The 14,594-nt window shown below is 40.9% G+C and overlaps 2 protein-coding genes across 2 annotated transcripts in view; one reads left to right on the top strand and one right to left on the bottom strand.

Moving 5' to 3' along the window:
* WDR34 (WD repeat domain 34) overlaps positions 1–451 on the bottom strand; it is an 8,507-nt gene extending 8,056 nt beyond the window's left edge. The window contains exon 1 of the mRNA XM_009999006.1: positions 302–451. Coding sequence (XP_009997308.1) covers positions 302–451 — 150 coding nt within the window. The remainder of the gene's footprint in view (positions 1–301) is intronic.
* A 13,562-nt stretch (positions 452–14,013) lies between these two features.
* SET (SET nuclear proto-oncogene) overlaps positions 14,014–14,594 on the top strand; it is an 8,904-nt gene continuing 8,323 nt past the window's right edge. Inside the window, exon 1 of the mRNA XM_009999005.1 lies at positions 14,014–14,092. Coding sequence (XP_009997307.1) covers positions 14,014–14,092 — 79 coding nt within the window. The remainder of the gene's footprint in view (positions 14,093–14,594) is intronic.

Raw genomic sequence — 14,594 nt, 5'->3', positions numbered from 1 at the left:
GGCCGCGGGCGAACCTGGCGGGGCTGGGGCCGCGGGGAACGGGCCCGGGCCCCGGAGCAAGCAAACGTGCCCTCTCAAGCCCCGGAGCCCTCCGCCCCCGGGGGAGGAGTAACTCGTCATGCCAGGAACATACTTTTTTCCGTTGGCGAACGAGGTCTGTGCTTGCCCAGGAAGTGGGGTAGCAGAGGTTCCAGCGCGCGGGTGAAGCCCGGCGCGTGTTGGGACTTCCTCGCTTTTTCCGTTGGTTATTTCTGATGAGGGGATGATGGTAACTTGTGCTGTGGGTGAGTTACTGTTTCACCTCGCTCCGAGCTCGCTGGGTGGCAGCTGGGTTGCCGGAGCTGGGCTGCTCTGCTCCCGGGAGAGCACCCGAGAGCTGTGGTTCTCCTACAACATCTGCTGGATAAGAATTTGTGCTGCTTGTGCCTGTAGAAAGGTTGATTGCTGCCATAGCTTCCTTGAGTAACTATTCCTAACAGGTATGACTGTGCTTTTGTGTTGGGATTATTTTTTTTCTAATTGTAACTCCATTGGAACAACTTCATGATGACCACACGGGCTAAATTTAGCCCTGGCATGAGCAGGCACAGATGCTCCAACTTCACTGGTGTTTTATGGAGCCTGGCCCGCACTGAAGGATCACAGGAGACAGTTGGTGCTTGTCAGAACAGCCACGGTGCTGCTTTAGCACATGTGAATCCACTTAAGTCAGAGCCAAATGCAACGGTTCTTCTGAGGAATTTAAATTAATTTACAAAGAATAGCAAATGGAGTAAGAGTCCCTAAAACTCATGACAAAGAGCTATTATAGCCATTTTATAGGCAGCAAAACTGAAGCAGAAAGTGGTTAAGTGGCACCTCCTTCCAAAGCAAGGGGAAAGGTCCCAGTAGAACTGAAGCCTCCAGATTTCAAACCCTGTGTATCTGCTCGGATTCCTCCCCTGGTTTGTGTGGAGTACCCTGAAGGTCTGCTGGAGGACTGAGGGTCCTTTTAGCCCTGTAGTCTCTCTCTGATCAGCAGAGGAGTTAATATGAATTTCCAGAGTTCAAGTTTGACATCTCCTGCAGCTGGTAACCTGTGGAAGCTCTACCAGTAGCAGTAGCTCTTCAGTGACAGAACACAAGTCTGGCCACTTCCATAGTCCACTCCTACTGTAGACAGGCCCTTGGCACCTTGCTTTTGGTCACTGCTGGGTGGCACTAATGGTCTGGATGGACCATGAACTTGACCAAGAAGGGTATTTTTCTTAATGTCCTTTTTCTGTGATAAGGTGTGGTTTTTATCAGGTCAAATGTCAGGATACTTCATGATGAAGTATACTCTGCTCTCCTCTTCTACCAGTTTTAACACAAATGAAACTGAAAAGCCACAGCTCTAGAACTCTTCTTGGGATTTTCAACCAGGTGTCTGTAGTCATGGGTTTGAGACTACTTTACTGTCTTTAGTTCTCATTCAGCTTTCTGTCCCAACCTTGTTTTAAGCATCCATTTACAAGGCAGCTTTAAAAGACTTAAGAGTATTGAAAACAATGTACTGGTTTTGTCACAGCAGGATCCCAGTCCCTCTGGAGGAAATTCTTGGTGTTCTGCCTCAGTGTATTCATTCAAGAACTCAGTTTCTGGATCATAAAGCAGTGCTCTGCTGCTGTTATTGGTGAAACCCCAGTACAGCACTTACTGAGAAATGCTTATTTTTTTAAGACATCAGCTTGAAGATGCAAAACAGTTACAGGAAAATCTGGCCCTTAGTGAGGGTGGTAAATGTATTTTGTATTAACATTCAACAGCCCTATTAAAAGTACATAAAGTGAGCATCGCTGGATTTGTTTTTCTACTGCAAATAGTTACATGCAGCAAGTAGAGAGATTCTTTTAATCTCAATTTAAGTTGAATATCTGATACTAAATATTTAAACCAAATAGAGTGTTTTTTTAAAGGTTTTTAGTGTTTTAGAATTATAATTGTAAATAGATCATAAGTCATCACTAAATTGTCTTTAATTGGTATCATTAGAACTGCCAAGGAGTATTACTGTTTGGTAGTAGAGTAAATATTACAAGTGTGAATTTATATACCATCTGCATTATTCTAAAACTGCTAAGTGAAAACTGCAATTTAAAAACTTTAAACAACTTGTCAGAGAGAATTTAAGGAGAAAAGTTTGTCTTTTTTTGAGATGGCAAAGTGAGATAAGAAAACTGGAATTTATATATGTGAAACAGACCAAAAATAAATCGACAAGTAGTATGCAAAGTTACTGCAAATGCAGTACACATTCCCTGTAATGGGGTGCATGTCTGGACTTTTTCTTCCCTGAGGATGAGAATGGAGCAAAGATCCCCAGAAGCTGACTGTTGTAAGCAACTGCACTTTAGTCCTTCTCTATTTCAAGAACTCTGATTTGCTGGGGCTTCAATATATCAACAGTACTTCAATAAATCATACCTTGCATTTTCTTTCTGGCATGGCAGCATGAGATACGTGGCTATTTTTGTTTTGATATCATAACACTACATTGAAAATAAGGTAAAATAAGGGATCGTTTGGACAGGGTTGTTAGTAGCCTGAGGCTACTAAGTCTCTTTAAAGTGGCTATTACCACTTCAGTGCCCATCTGTGCTTTTCCTTCTTTGTGTTTCATGAGACTAGTAAATTTTCACTTTCACATAATGGAGCAAATCAGCATCAGAAAACAAACAAGAACAAGAGAAGATTGAGGTGAAGAGAAAGCAGTGTGGGAAGAAGCACTGGGGGAGAAATTATCTGAAAAAAGAATGAGATACAACAATAAGCCTGCACACTGAGGGTATGATTTCTATGACCTGGAGCAAAAGAAATACTCTAAGCTACATCTCAGTAAGAAATCACCCATTAGTGGGTGCAGTAGCTGCCCTCTATTTGTGATAAATTAAACAACTGAGTTCTGCTGGGATAGCAGAAACAGCAGAGGTACAACCCAACCTTCCCCTTTTACACCTTTCCCCCATTCACTCCTTCTCAAGCAGATGCAAGGAAGGATGAAGAAAACAACTTGCATAGTTCATACATCCAGCAATGAGAAAGAGCTCTTGGGGCTGAAATTGGCAGTGAGGGTCTTGAAATGGGATCAAAGGCATTGCCTTCTACTGACTGATGGTTCTGTTCAGAGGAACAAACACCTTCCTAGAGGTGTTCGAAGCCAGGCTGGATGAGGCATGTGCAGCCTGGTCTAATGGGAGGTGTCCCTACTCATAGCAGAACACAGCCAAACAACAACACTCTTCAAACAATAAAAAGGGTTTGTATCAAAGAATCGTCACTTCAGAACCTGTCTCCACAACTAGTACAGTCCGCAAGACCTAATTCTGCTTCCCTGGTTGTTCTTTTCAAACCTACACACTGCTGTATTTCCTAGTGTGACAAATTAGGTTTGGCTGAGAGCTGGGTACTTAACTGTTTTGCCTTTGAATTAACCCGAGGAGTAGCAGAGTTTGAACTGGCTTTGTGTGAATACTTCCTGCTTGTTTTTTGGGTACAGACAATACCTGATCAGTTACTCCCCTACTGTTAAGCTCTGAACTAGATTTTTAGTGCCATTTGTTTGAGAGTGAGGGGTTTTTTGTTCTACTAATTGAAAAGTTAGACTCACTGAGGCTCAGAGGTTTGGGTTAAATGGAAAAATTAATAAAAATAATCAAGATACTGCCCAAAAGGGCAATGATGGGAAAGCCCATTACATCTGCAGCATTATTTAAAAGGATGCCTCTTTAGGCTCATCATTAGTCTGGTGTAGCTTGTTTCTGAAAGGTTTTAGTGACAGAAGCACCCTGTTGCCCTACTGTAGGTGGTTATTTTGAAGTTCAAATGCAAAAAAAACCCCAAGAAGTAATGAGTTGACTGAAGTCTGTTTATCTGCAGAGTTACTTATGATACTCTCAATTTCATACTCAGAATATACCACAAGCATTTATTTTACTCTTGCCAAAGCTGTGTGAGGCAGAACTGCTGGTGTCATTTTTAGACAGGGACAATTTCAGGTGTAAGATTTAGATGACTTGCTAAGTCATGCTGGGGATTTATGGCAGAATAAAGAAGGGAACCCAAGTTCCTAGACTGCTAAACAGGGTTTCATCCATACTTGGGATGTACTTTGGGGATGCCTTGCTACTGTAGACATCTTCTTTTTGTTAGAGATTTGTGATTTTAAAACATCAGGTGTTCACACATTCACTAAAATTGAAGGAAAGAAAGGTCACCACAACTTCTCAGTGTTGAGAACACAGTGTCTGTGTAGCCAACCAGTTGCTCAGAAGTTTTATGAGGGTTCAAGTCCTTGCATGGATTCCATGTGTTACCTCAAGCTGTGTGACTCCTCCAGCTATTGCTTCTCCAATGCCACTTGTAAAGGGCTTATGCAGCTTCTCTAATTCCTCACCTCCTCTTCCCTGTCTGCCCCCCCAAAAAAGTCCTGCAAATGCTGGCTCCTTTTTGCTTTGCAAACCGTATTTTCAGTTTAGGCAGAAAACATGTTGCCTCATTTCTGAAGTTCTGTTACACCTAGAGAGACAACACATCATAAAAATAATCCCTTGCCATTAAAATAATAGATCTATTATGCTTTGTAGGATTAAGAGTTGGGGGGTCCTTATTAAATACCAAAGGTATCATTTCTTGCAGTGTACCAGTATTGCCTATCCCGTGTTTATTCCTACGTTGATAATAATAAGACAAAGATGTTAGTTAAGTGTAACCAAAATGGGAAGGAGCCCAGGGAAGGCCTGCCTTGTTGCAGATGTCAGTGAGCTCCTGCCACAGGGGCATAAGGACACCATGCTGGGAGGCTTTGAGTGGCAAGCAAGTGCTGGCAGAGGGCCAGGAGCCATGGCACACTGAAAGAGGCATCTGTGAAAGGCTCAGGATCCCAATTCCTGGCTGTCATGGTGCTCCAAACTCAGTCAGCAAGGTGACTGGCAGCATCTCTCTCTTTTTAGCCTCAGTAGCCTGAGTTCCTGCAATACCAAAGGTATCATTTCTTGCAGTGTACCAGTATTGCCTATCCCGTGTTTATTCCTACGTTGATAATAATAAGACAAAGATGTTAGTTAAGTGTAACCAAAATGGGAAGGAGCCCAGGGAAGGCCTGCCTTGTTGCAGATGTCAGTGAGCTCCTGCCACAGGGGCATAAGGACACCATGCTGGGAGGCTTTGAGTGGCAAGCAAGTGCTGGCAGAGGGCCAGGAGCCATGGCACACTGAAAGAGGCATCTGTGAAAGGCTCAGGATCCCAATTCCTGGCTGTCATGGTGCTCCAAACTCAGTCAGCAAGGTGACTGGCAGCATCTCTCTCTTTTTAGACTCAGTAGCCTGAGTTCCGCTGAGTTGGTACCACCATGCCCACAATCTAATCTCAGAAATAAAAATACAATCTAGTATGGCACTTTTAAAAAGCAGCTGACTCTTTGCAGCATGGAAGAAAATGCTAAGATCCCTTAAATTAATCCCATATTCAGTAAACTACAACTGAAAATTATTTAGTTGTTCTGTGGCTTCATCAACTCATACTATGCCTATAGTATCTCAAACAGTGGTTGGAATTTTAATTGATATGTATAAAGCAGCTGGTTATCTCAAAAAGCACTGCAGACAGGTATTACTCATCTTAATAGAAGTGGCTGTTCTTTGCAGAAGTGTTTCAAAAAACGTTATTCAGAAATAAGTAGTTACTTTCCACTCAGAATCATCAGCTTTGTACTTAGGTAAAGCAAGCAAGCAGAATTTGCATGACAGTTGCTCTTCAAAAAACATGACATTTATTTAATTTCAAGCATGCTGCTTTCACTTCTTATATGTTATTTCTATGAACACTGAATGATCAATAAATACCTCATAGCTTTACTGGAGTAAGGTTATGTAATTTAAGAGTGGAGAATAAAATAATTTCCTACCATTACATTAACTAGTACAGTAGGAAAGACAGATTTCAAGGATTCCTTTTACTGATGGAAATTTTGCCTCCATTTAAAGAGTTTGCATACTGCCAGTTTAGCAAAATCATCTTACACTTAGTGTGAAAGCCAATTCTGAAATGGCAAATAAAAATATGCCATTTTGATCAGTCTGTTATCCCATGTATAACAAGGATCCCAAAGGATCCTGGAGCATATTATGCAAAGACACACAGACAACTTTGCAAAATTATCATCTCCTCAAAAGCACATGGAAGATTAAGGGAAGCAGAATATCTTGTATAGACAAATCGGATGTGTCACTGAATGTTTCAACTGCTGCAGAAATCACTGCCAAGTGATTTGTAATGATCACTTTCTTTTTATCGGCTTGGTAAGATGGCACCTTTATCTTTCAGGAGAGTGACAGGATAGAAGTCTGTCAGAAATGACAGAATGAGCCACCAATCTAGCCAGTTTGCATAACTTTTTCCTTCAGTGTGTATGTAGTGTTCCCAACACAAGTACTGATGCCAGCCTAACTTTAAAAAAGAAAACCATGACAAAACAGGGCTTAAGAAGGCATGAATGTGGCTCTCTGTGGCGAAGCGTAAGAGACAATTGTGCCAATTCCATGCTGGTTTTGGAACTCCATGTAGCCCCAGTCTATTGAAATATATATTTGTGGGAGGGAGTGGTGGGGAGGGAGGATGCACTGGAATGAGGCCTGGAGCTGAAATGCTGTCGTAAAGGCAGGAGGAGGAGAGCCCCAAACTGGCTGTGAGCCTCAAATTTATATTAAAAAAAAAGGTCCGGAAACATTTTAATGCCAAATTATATGACACCTTTAATTCCTGTTTCTCTTTTGTCTGTATTTTTCCATTTAATTGATTCAAACTTTTCCTATTTATGCTACCAATTGTGGAAGCTGGGTCGACTAAGGGCATTTTTATTTTGTGCTATTCTAGCCCAACAAACTCCGGCTTATGCAACAGCTTATACCTCTAGTAACACCCCTATAACTGCATCAGTACTGAAAAAAAAATCAGATTTCTTAGCATCAACAAGGCCTGAGGGAACTTACTGCAGTTCTGGGATGTGACAGGAGTCAATTTATAAGGAATTAACTCTGACAGTCACTTTATACAGTTGATTTTCAAAGATCTAGGCACTAAAGATGTGTTAATGAGGGTACTGAGGCTTCATAATTAATTATATTAGCATCTCTTTGTTACTCACTACAACAGTAATGCCTGGGTGACATTTCAATAGGAGTCTGTAGTATTCTTTGTTATTATTATCCAGGAGTACAGTTCTACCTTAGCTCCCAGAGGGCAACATTGCATGTAAATGCCTCTGTGAATTGCAGGGGCCATTGGATCTCAGCAAAAGCTCTTGAAGGAGACCCTGCTGGATACTGGATGGATGTCAGTAAAATTTCTCTAGTCTGTAGTCTCTTCAGATATGGACTCTCCTCCCCTTTAATTTCTCCCTTCCCTCCCCCTTTCTTTCCACTGTGCTGGTCCTTCTCACAAGGCTTAAGAACAGCAATATCCAGCACTTACTGAATATTGAGTTCCAAACCTCTAAAGGAAGGAATGCTGACCTGAACCAAACACTGAACAAAGTAACCTGAAAATAGGGAATATTTTCACATGCTTGAATTTTCAGTGCAATAAAACCAGTACTGCCAGAAGGAGCCCCAGAAGTGGTGAGTCAGATAATAGATATACAACTGTGGTGGGAGGGAAATGATCTGTACTTTGTTTCACATCCCTCCCCTTCCTCTCCTTTCTAAAGGCAGATGAAATTATTTTCCAGTCATAGCACAGCAAAAACAAACGTGGAGTTTAAAGGTTACTTCCTTTGTATGTTTCTGAGATACGTTATTTTTTAATTCCAAAGGGGAAGGATGACTTTTTTGTCAATTATCTCAAATGCTACTCTGAAAACTTTCACAGTATCACCTGAGGTGGAAGAGCTGCTATTTTTTTAATCGATAATGCCACTTGCTTGTGTTAATTGAAACAAACTTTAAGAAAAAAAATATTTCTGTTTATTCTCACCAGTTACAACTGCAACATTGTTATGCTTAGGCTAAGTTAAGGGCACAGTTTAACACCTCTTCTAAGTAGGCAAGACTTAAGAAACATATTCTTTACCCTTCCCTTGTTCATTCCTGCCTTCATGAGACCCTCTTTCTGGTAACATTGTTCATGCATCTGCACCAGGGAATCAGATCAGAGTACTGATCTGAGTTAAAACTAAGTATGTTTTATAGGGACTACTTCTAATTCAGATCAATTTCCTGATTCAATTTAACATGGGGCTACACAAAAAAAACCACCCAAACAACTGCACTGGCACAATTCAGGGACAGTGTGAAGGGGAAGAGGGGAGGAATGTGTGGTGGGAAATGCATAAGTAGGAACTTTTCCCAAAAAATAGTTTGTCAAACTACATCCTGAAAGACTCAACATTCTTCCAAGCCAGAACCACCTCTTTGCTTTGTGTTCAGACAGCACCTTGAGCACAGGGATCAGAGTCACAGAGCTCTCGGGGCTCTCAGAGCTATTGTAGTACCAAAAAATAATGTGTTCCTACAAACTGACACAATTAACCAAATTCCACTCTCAGATCTTCATTGTTGGCAACTCGTCCAGCATTTTATGTAGCTGAAGTTGGAGACTAGTTCTAGTCCTGAGTTCTGTCTCCTGCTCTAATGAGGAATAACTGAATAACTCTGGCATTCAGTTAACCTACCAATAAAAGGATTACTCTCCTCACAGAGCTTTTTAGATTTAACTAGAGTTTTTAATGAGCTTTGACATTGTCAGATGAAAGCAGGAATGTGTACAATGTATCATTATAGCAAAAACTGCAAATGACAGATCCCTACATATTTCCCTCTTTTTTGTTTTACCTTTTCTGTCACTGTACTCCCACACGAGACTCAAGACACCCTGCAAATGTTTGAGTAATGCCAACCTGAAACTACAGAATTGTAAATAATACATTTGCTCTTCATTTGTCTTAATCTGATGTTTTCTGGATAGAAACAGAGGTTACTCCCCCTGAGAGTTCAAATATCAATAGTGCTCTACATAACAAGGGAAGTTTTTAATGATTCCCACAAAAACAGCTGCCACTTGGTAATAAGACAATGGATGGAATACATGTAGTTTAAAATGTTAGTTTCTACTGCCATTCCTGAGGGACCAAATCTTGAAGGTTTGTTTAGGATTTGGCAAGAGTTTTCCTGCTTTAGGACTGAGGAGATGATAAGGGACTGGTCAGAGTTAAAAATCCTGGAAAGCAAACATTTATAAATTGTGTTTGTAGAAATTCTGGCTCCCTCTTACATTTTCCCACGAGTGGAGAATAGGATAATCTGAAAGTCTCCTTGCAGGAGAAGCATGAAGTATCATTTTTCCTAGTCCTTAACGATGCTCTGCCCCTACTGCTAAATTATCCTAAAACTTCAATTCAGCATTCACTTAAATTTATAATACTGCAATTTCCATGAATTTTTATCCGTATCTCTTGTGTGTCATTAGAAGGACTCTATCTAGCACTAGAGCTTCTGCCCTAGCTGTGTGGAAATTACAGCCTTTCTTCAGCCAGAGCAGCACTGATAGAAATTGAAGACTAGTAGCTACTTCCTGTGTGAATTATTTCAAGGCCTTCTACATATAAAATTGGTTAGCACAGCTATTCCAGCCTAACTGCCAGTATAAATACTGCAGTATTCCAGTTTGAAAGTGTCTTTACTTGTGATTGATCATTCTACCTGGGAAAGCTTCTTGTAAGTGGTCAATGTTACCAACAACTTCTGTTTAGAGCTTTCATTATGCAGGAGTATATGTAGTAAAATAACGCCTCAAACATAAACACAAAGCCAACCACAACACATTTGATCACCAGAAGATTTCAAATAAACATCTTGTTTCTCAATACATTTTCTGTCTTCCATCCCCTTCAGTGCAGGATAAATTCTCTGAATTTCTGTGATTGGCTCTAATACTGTCCTGCAAAACTAATAATTTTGTATCTCTACAGGTATCTTTTGAACACTTGACTGGTGTGAATGCACCCAGGAAATCTAAATATCTGTCCGTGTAAGACCCTGCAGGTGCTGCAGATAGAGAAGAAACATGTTTGCATGTGCCAATACATGCTTTCAACTTTTGTACGTTTTAGATCATATCTTGGTCTGTGAACTCCTCAGGCAAGAGGAGACAGATAATCACATCTGGAAGTGGTAGCAGCACATCTGGACAAGTTCATATTTTAACATTTTTGGGTTTAGAAACTGCAACTCAGTAGTTCTGGATTTAACAAAGCATCTATATACGTGTCTGTTGGCAGAGTCCATCAGTAGTTAACAGCCATAGGGCTCCATCTAAGCCAAGAAGCAGGACAACATCACTGTCTGAGATACAAAGTCTGAATTTAAGTCAAGAGGGGCAGGAAACTCCTCCAGTCAAAGGTCTCTTTGGGCAGGGACTCTTAATGTCTCAATGCAGAATGTAACTTCAAAGTAATTTTCCAATAAACAACTCCCTCTAGTATTCCAGAAAGCACAGATCAGTTCAGTTCCCTACAAAATTCACAAATGTACACCTTATGTGAAAAATACAAGCAAAACATTCTTAAGTAGCCACGTATCTGAAAAGTGTACGTCTCGTGTCCAGAAGTGGTTCAAGTTTCATTTTAAATTCTGTTTTTATTTAAATTAAGCATTTAAAGTATATTTTGACTGCCTCTTTATGTCTAGTATCTGGGAATGAGCACGTGTTACAAAATCTTCACAGATTACAAGTGCTCTGGTAAATTGTATTGGTATAGGGAAAAAAAAATAATCAGGTTTAGCAACTACGTCTAATGGGAACTTTACCAAAAGTAAAGAAATAAAAAATCCAAATAGAATCCCTGGATTTATTCAACTACATACTAAGTCACTCCCTGTCGCCTGTGTTACTGCATGACCAGAGGCAGTTATCAGCCCAGAAATATTTTCATCTGAGGGTTTAAACTGCAACAACTGTGAGGACACGTGGAAGATTCTTCCGTCATTATCTAAGCACTCAGTTCTAAGGCAAGTGCTTGACTGGGACAGTCTGTGACTAGTGGAGATTGATAAACAGTTGGAAGGGAGGTATTTGACTGTTTAATAGATGTGCCAAGCTGTCTTTCCAGGGTCACGGAGACTCAGCAGGTCCTGGGGCTGTCAAACTGATTACATGCAGGAGACCAGCCGGTGTGTCTGCCTGCTGCTGAGAGTGGGCACCAATCTGCCCATCAGCCTTCACTGTGAAGCACCAGAATATGTGTGCTTGAGATGCTGCACAGCCTTCAACTCCCTGGTGTACTCAATCATTTAAAAGCTTTCATATACTCTAAAAAATTTTGTCTTGCACTCCAAGGGGGATCTTGCTTCCTAATGCAGAGCCAAAGTCTGCAAGTTCTTTGTGGAAGACCAGGCTCCCAGCATAGATGTACAATTGTTGAGCAGTTGGTTGCATTTCAGCAGTGGTAAAAATTATCCTTGTTTTATACTTCTCTGCAATAATTCCAGTAAGAGCTGCAAGATTCTTTGGGATGGAAGGCTATAAAAATGTAAGTTGCTATTAATTATATTGGCTTGCATAATTTTATGTATGCCCATTTTGCATTGCAGAAATACTTAGAAGGAAATGCACTCTTCTTTCTTTTTCACACATCATTACATTGTATTTGAGAGGATTTAGCACATTTTTTAATTTAACTTGCCAAATCAGGGGTTTGTGTTTAAAATTTACAGCTGACTTGACATTCCAGAAACTAAGCATGATTACCAATTATGTCTCTGTCTTGTAGTAACATACCTAACTAAGGAAAGAAATATTGGGAGATCTGAACTTTTCCATCAAGGAGCAAATAAGAGATTATCTTTAGAAAGAAGCTCTGTTTAGTCAGTTCTTGAGAAAAACGTGCAGTTACTGCTACACTCCATGTAAACTGCAAGGCCATTAATCATTATCAGCTGCTGCCAAACCCCCCAGATGTCCAGATACACATAAAGGAAACCTAACATAAATTGTCTTCATTTGTCTCACAAAGTAATATCCATCCAGAAGGCTGCAAAGATCTAACTCCTTTATTTGTCAACACCAGAGTACTCACGCATGGAGTGTGAAAGATGCCACATACAGTACAATTTTACAACTTTAACTTTGCAGCCTGATATTCAAACAAAAGCAGAAATACCAACTCTGCTATACAGAGGGAAAAGAACTATTTGTGATATAGGCAGCAGCTACTTGGACAGTGTAGTTCAGGAAAAAATGTTACTGTTCTATTATATTTGATGTTATCAGAGCTGAGAAAGGTCTTTCAAGACTCTGAGAGAAGGAGGACATAATCTTCTCTAAGTATATTCACACACCCCCTCTATCATAGGATTATAACTGTACATTTTAACCCCTCAATAGTTATTGAAGGACAAAAACTGCCTCAGAGGTTGGCTACAGATAATTAAAAACATTATAAGAAGTGAAAAGAGGTAATTTAATCTTCATCAATTAAACCTCCAAGTCCTTTTTTTATTAGAGTATCAAGAATATTAAACACAGGTACATATGAGATCTAAGCACCACATGTAATTTCTGAAAACCTCATGTAACAGCAGGTAACTCAGGTAACAACAAGGCTTTTTATCACCTACGTGCCATTTTCCTACATTTGTAATCAAACTGGACGGGGTTTGGGGCACCTACAGACAGAAGCAGTTTCAGACCGAGTTGAAGCTGTGCTACTTGCTTCCTCACAAATACCTGAGGCGTGCTCCTCCTGAGCACACGTGTTAACAATGCAGCAAGAACAAACAGTAAATCAATTCGGCTGCAGAAGCCGCTGGGGGTGCTCTGCTCTCATCTTTCCGAGGGCTCAACAGCTACTCACTGCTTAGTTTTACTACTTCACTTCTCTGTAAAGCAAGGAGGAGAGTGCAGAGAGGGCATCACTCTGTGGATTGTTGTCAGATTCTTTGAGCCAAGCCCCAGAAACATGTAAGCACCTGTTGTTCTGAGACCTTTTATGAAACATACCCAGAAATCAGACCACAGTTCAACTGTGTCCTTTAAAAAGCAGGCAATTGTACCTAGTCAGTTGGAGTAAAAGGGTGTATGATTGGAGAATAAGTATTGATGTTAACAGAACTTTTATAACAGGAAGAGAACTGAGGAAGAGTTAAGATAAAAGGTTTAATAGGAAGATGGGAACAGCACTAAACTGAAGAAAGCAAGTACAAAAAGGGAAAATAACTGCAAAAGAACACTACTTCCACCAAAACAACCTGAAAGCTTAAGTTTGTATTTTGTGTGTCAAAAAGAAATAGATTAATTTTAGAAGAATCACTTAAAAAATATATGTAAGTAATATATACTTTATTTTCTTGTATAACAGCTTATTTTAGGGTAGGATAAACAGATCATATAAATGTTTTTAATAGTATAGCAGTTGAAATTCATAATTATGTAACTTCAGATACATTACTGGAACACCTTAATCATATAATTCACTAATACCTAGTAACTTGCAGACTAAACAAGGGATTCAAGTAGGGAGCAGGCAGATCCTGCTTGGATCATCATGTAACTGCCTGGAACTGGCTTTCAAACATAGGGTCCATACTTTCAAATTGTGGACCTTTGAAGGGTAATATAGAGAAAGACAACAGAACATCAAATTACAGGTGAGAAAAAGATGGAAAAAATCAAGGAGATACAACTGCAGAGTAAAAAGACTCAAGGAAAACAGAAGAAAACCAAGCCTCACAAATGAGCTTACCTTGTCCAGATGTGAAGATATCCATATTAATTGATCTTGGGAGATGCAGACAGAGTATGGGACAAGTCACTTCACTGCAATGGGTTTTGGGAAGGCCTTGAGACATCCCTCTTGGGAAGAGCTTCATAATCTTGCATTTATAGAGTTGCAATGCTTTGCTTATCTTTTGTGTCCAGCAGGACTTAGGGATGGCAGCTCCTCTTGCCTGCTGTGTGCACGGGGAAGCTCAAAACAAACTGGTCCTGCTGTTGTGGGCTGCAATGGAGACACAGGCATCGCTGGTGGGAAGTGACAGCTGGGAATACAAAAGAGAAAACAATTGGGATTTGGAAGCAACAGGTGGGAGAAAGAATCAGAAAACTATATAGTAAGAGCTCTGAGGAGACAGGAGGTGATCCAGGCCTTTTTGAGCAAGTCCCACTGGAAGGGCAACTTGGGAGGCAAAAAAAGGAAACAAGCAGGGAGAGCAGGACAACGTTGTGCAACTGGGGGGGCACACACAGAAGGCAAATTTCTACTGCATCAAAGCTGTACTTGTTTCTTAGCCTGATCTGTATTGTAATATTAACCTGTGAGGGGCTTGTGACTTTAAGAGCAAAACAGCTGCAGCCATGAAGCTGCAATTAGCTCTTCAATGACAGGTGGACATGAAAGGGACAAAGAGGGTTATTTAAAGTCTGCTCACTGGTGCGGCGGCAGGTGCTGGCAGGGCCGGGCTCCCTGACCTTCTGGGCTGCGCTGGGGCCTGCGGGGCGGGAGTGACCGACAGGGCCCTGCGCCCTCCCAGCACCGGGGCCTGAGGCGGCTGCTGCGGGTCCCGCTGCTGCTCAGGGGGGCGCCG

Source organism: Chaetura pelagica, unplaced genomic scaffold (genome assembly GCF_000747805.2).
Source record: "Chaetura pelagica isolate M959 unplaced genomic scaffold, ChaPel_1.0 scaffold405, whole genome shotgun sequence".
NCBI lineage: Eukaryota > Metazoa > Chordata > Aves > Apodiformes > Apodidae > Chaetura > Chaetura pelagica.
Note: the sequence above shows the minus strand (reverse complement) of the source record. Positions and strands in the feature narration are given on the sequence as shown.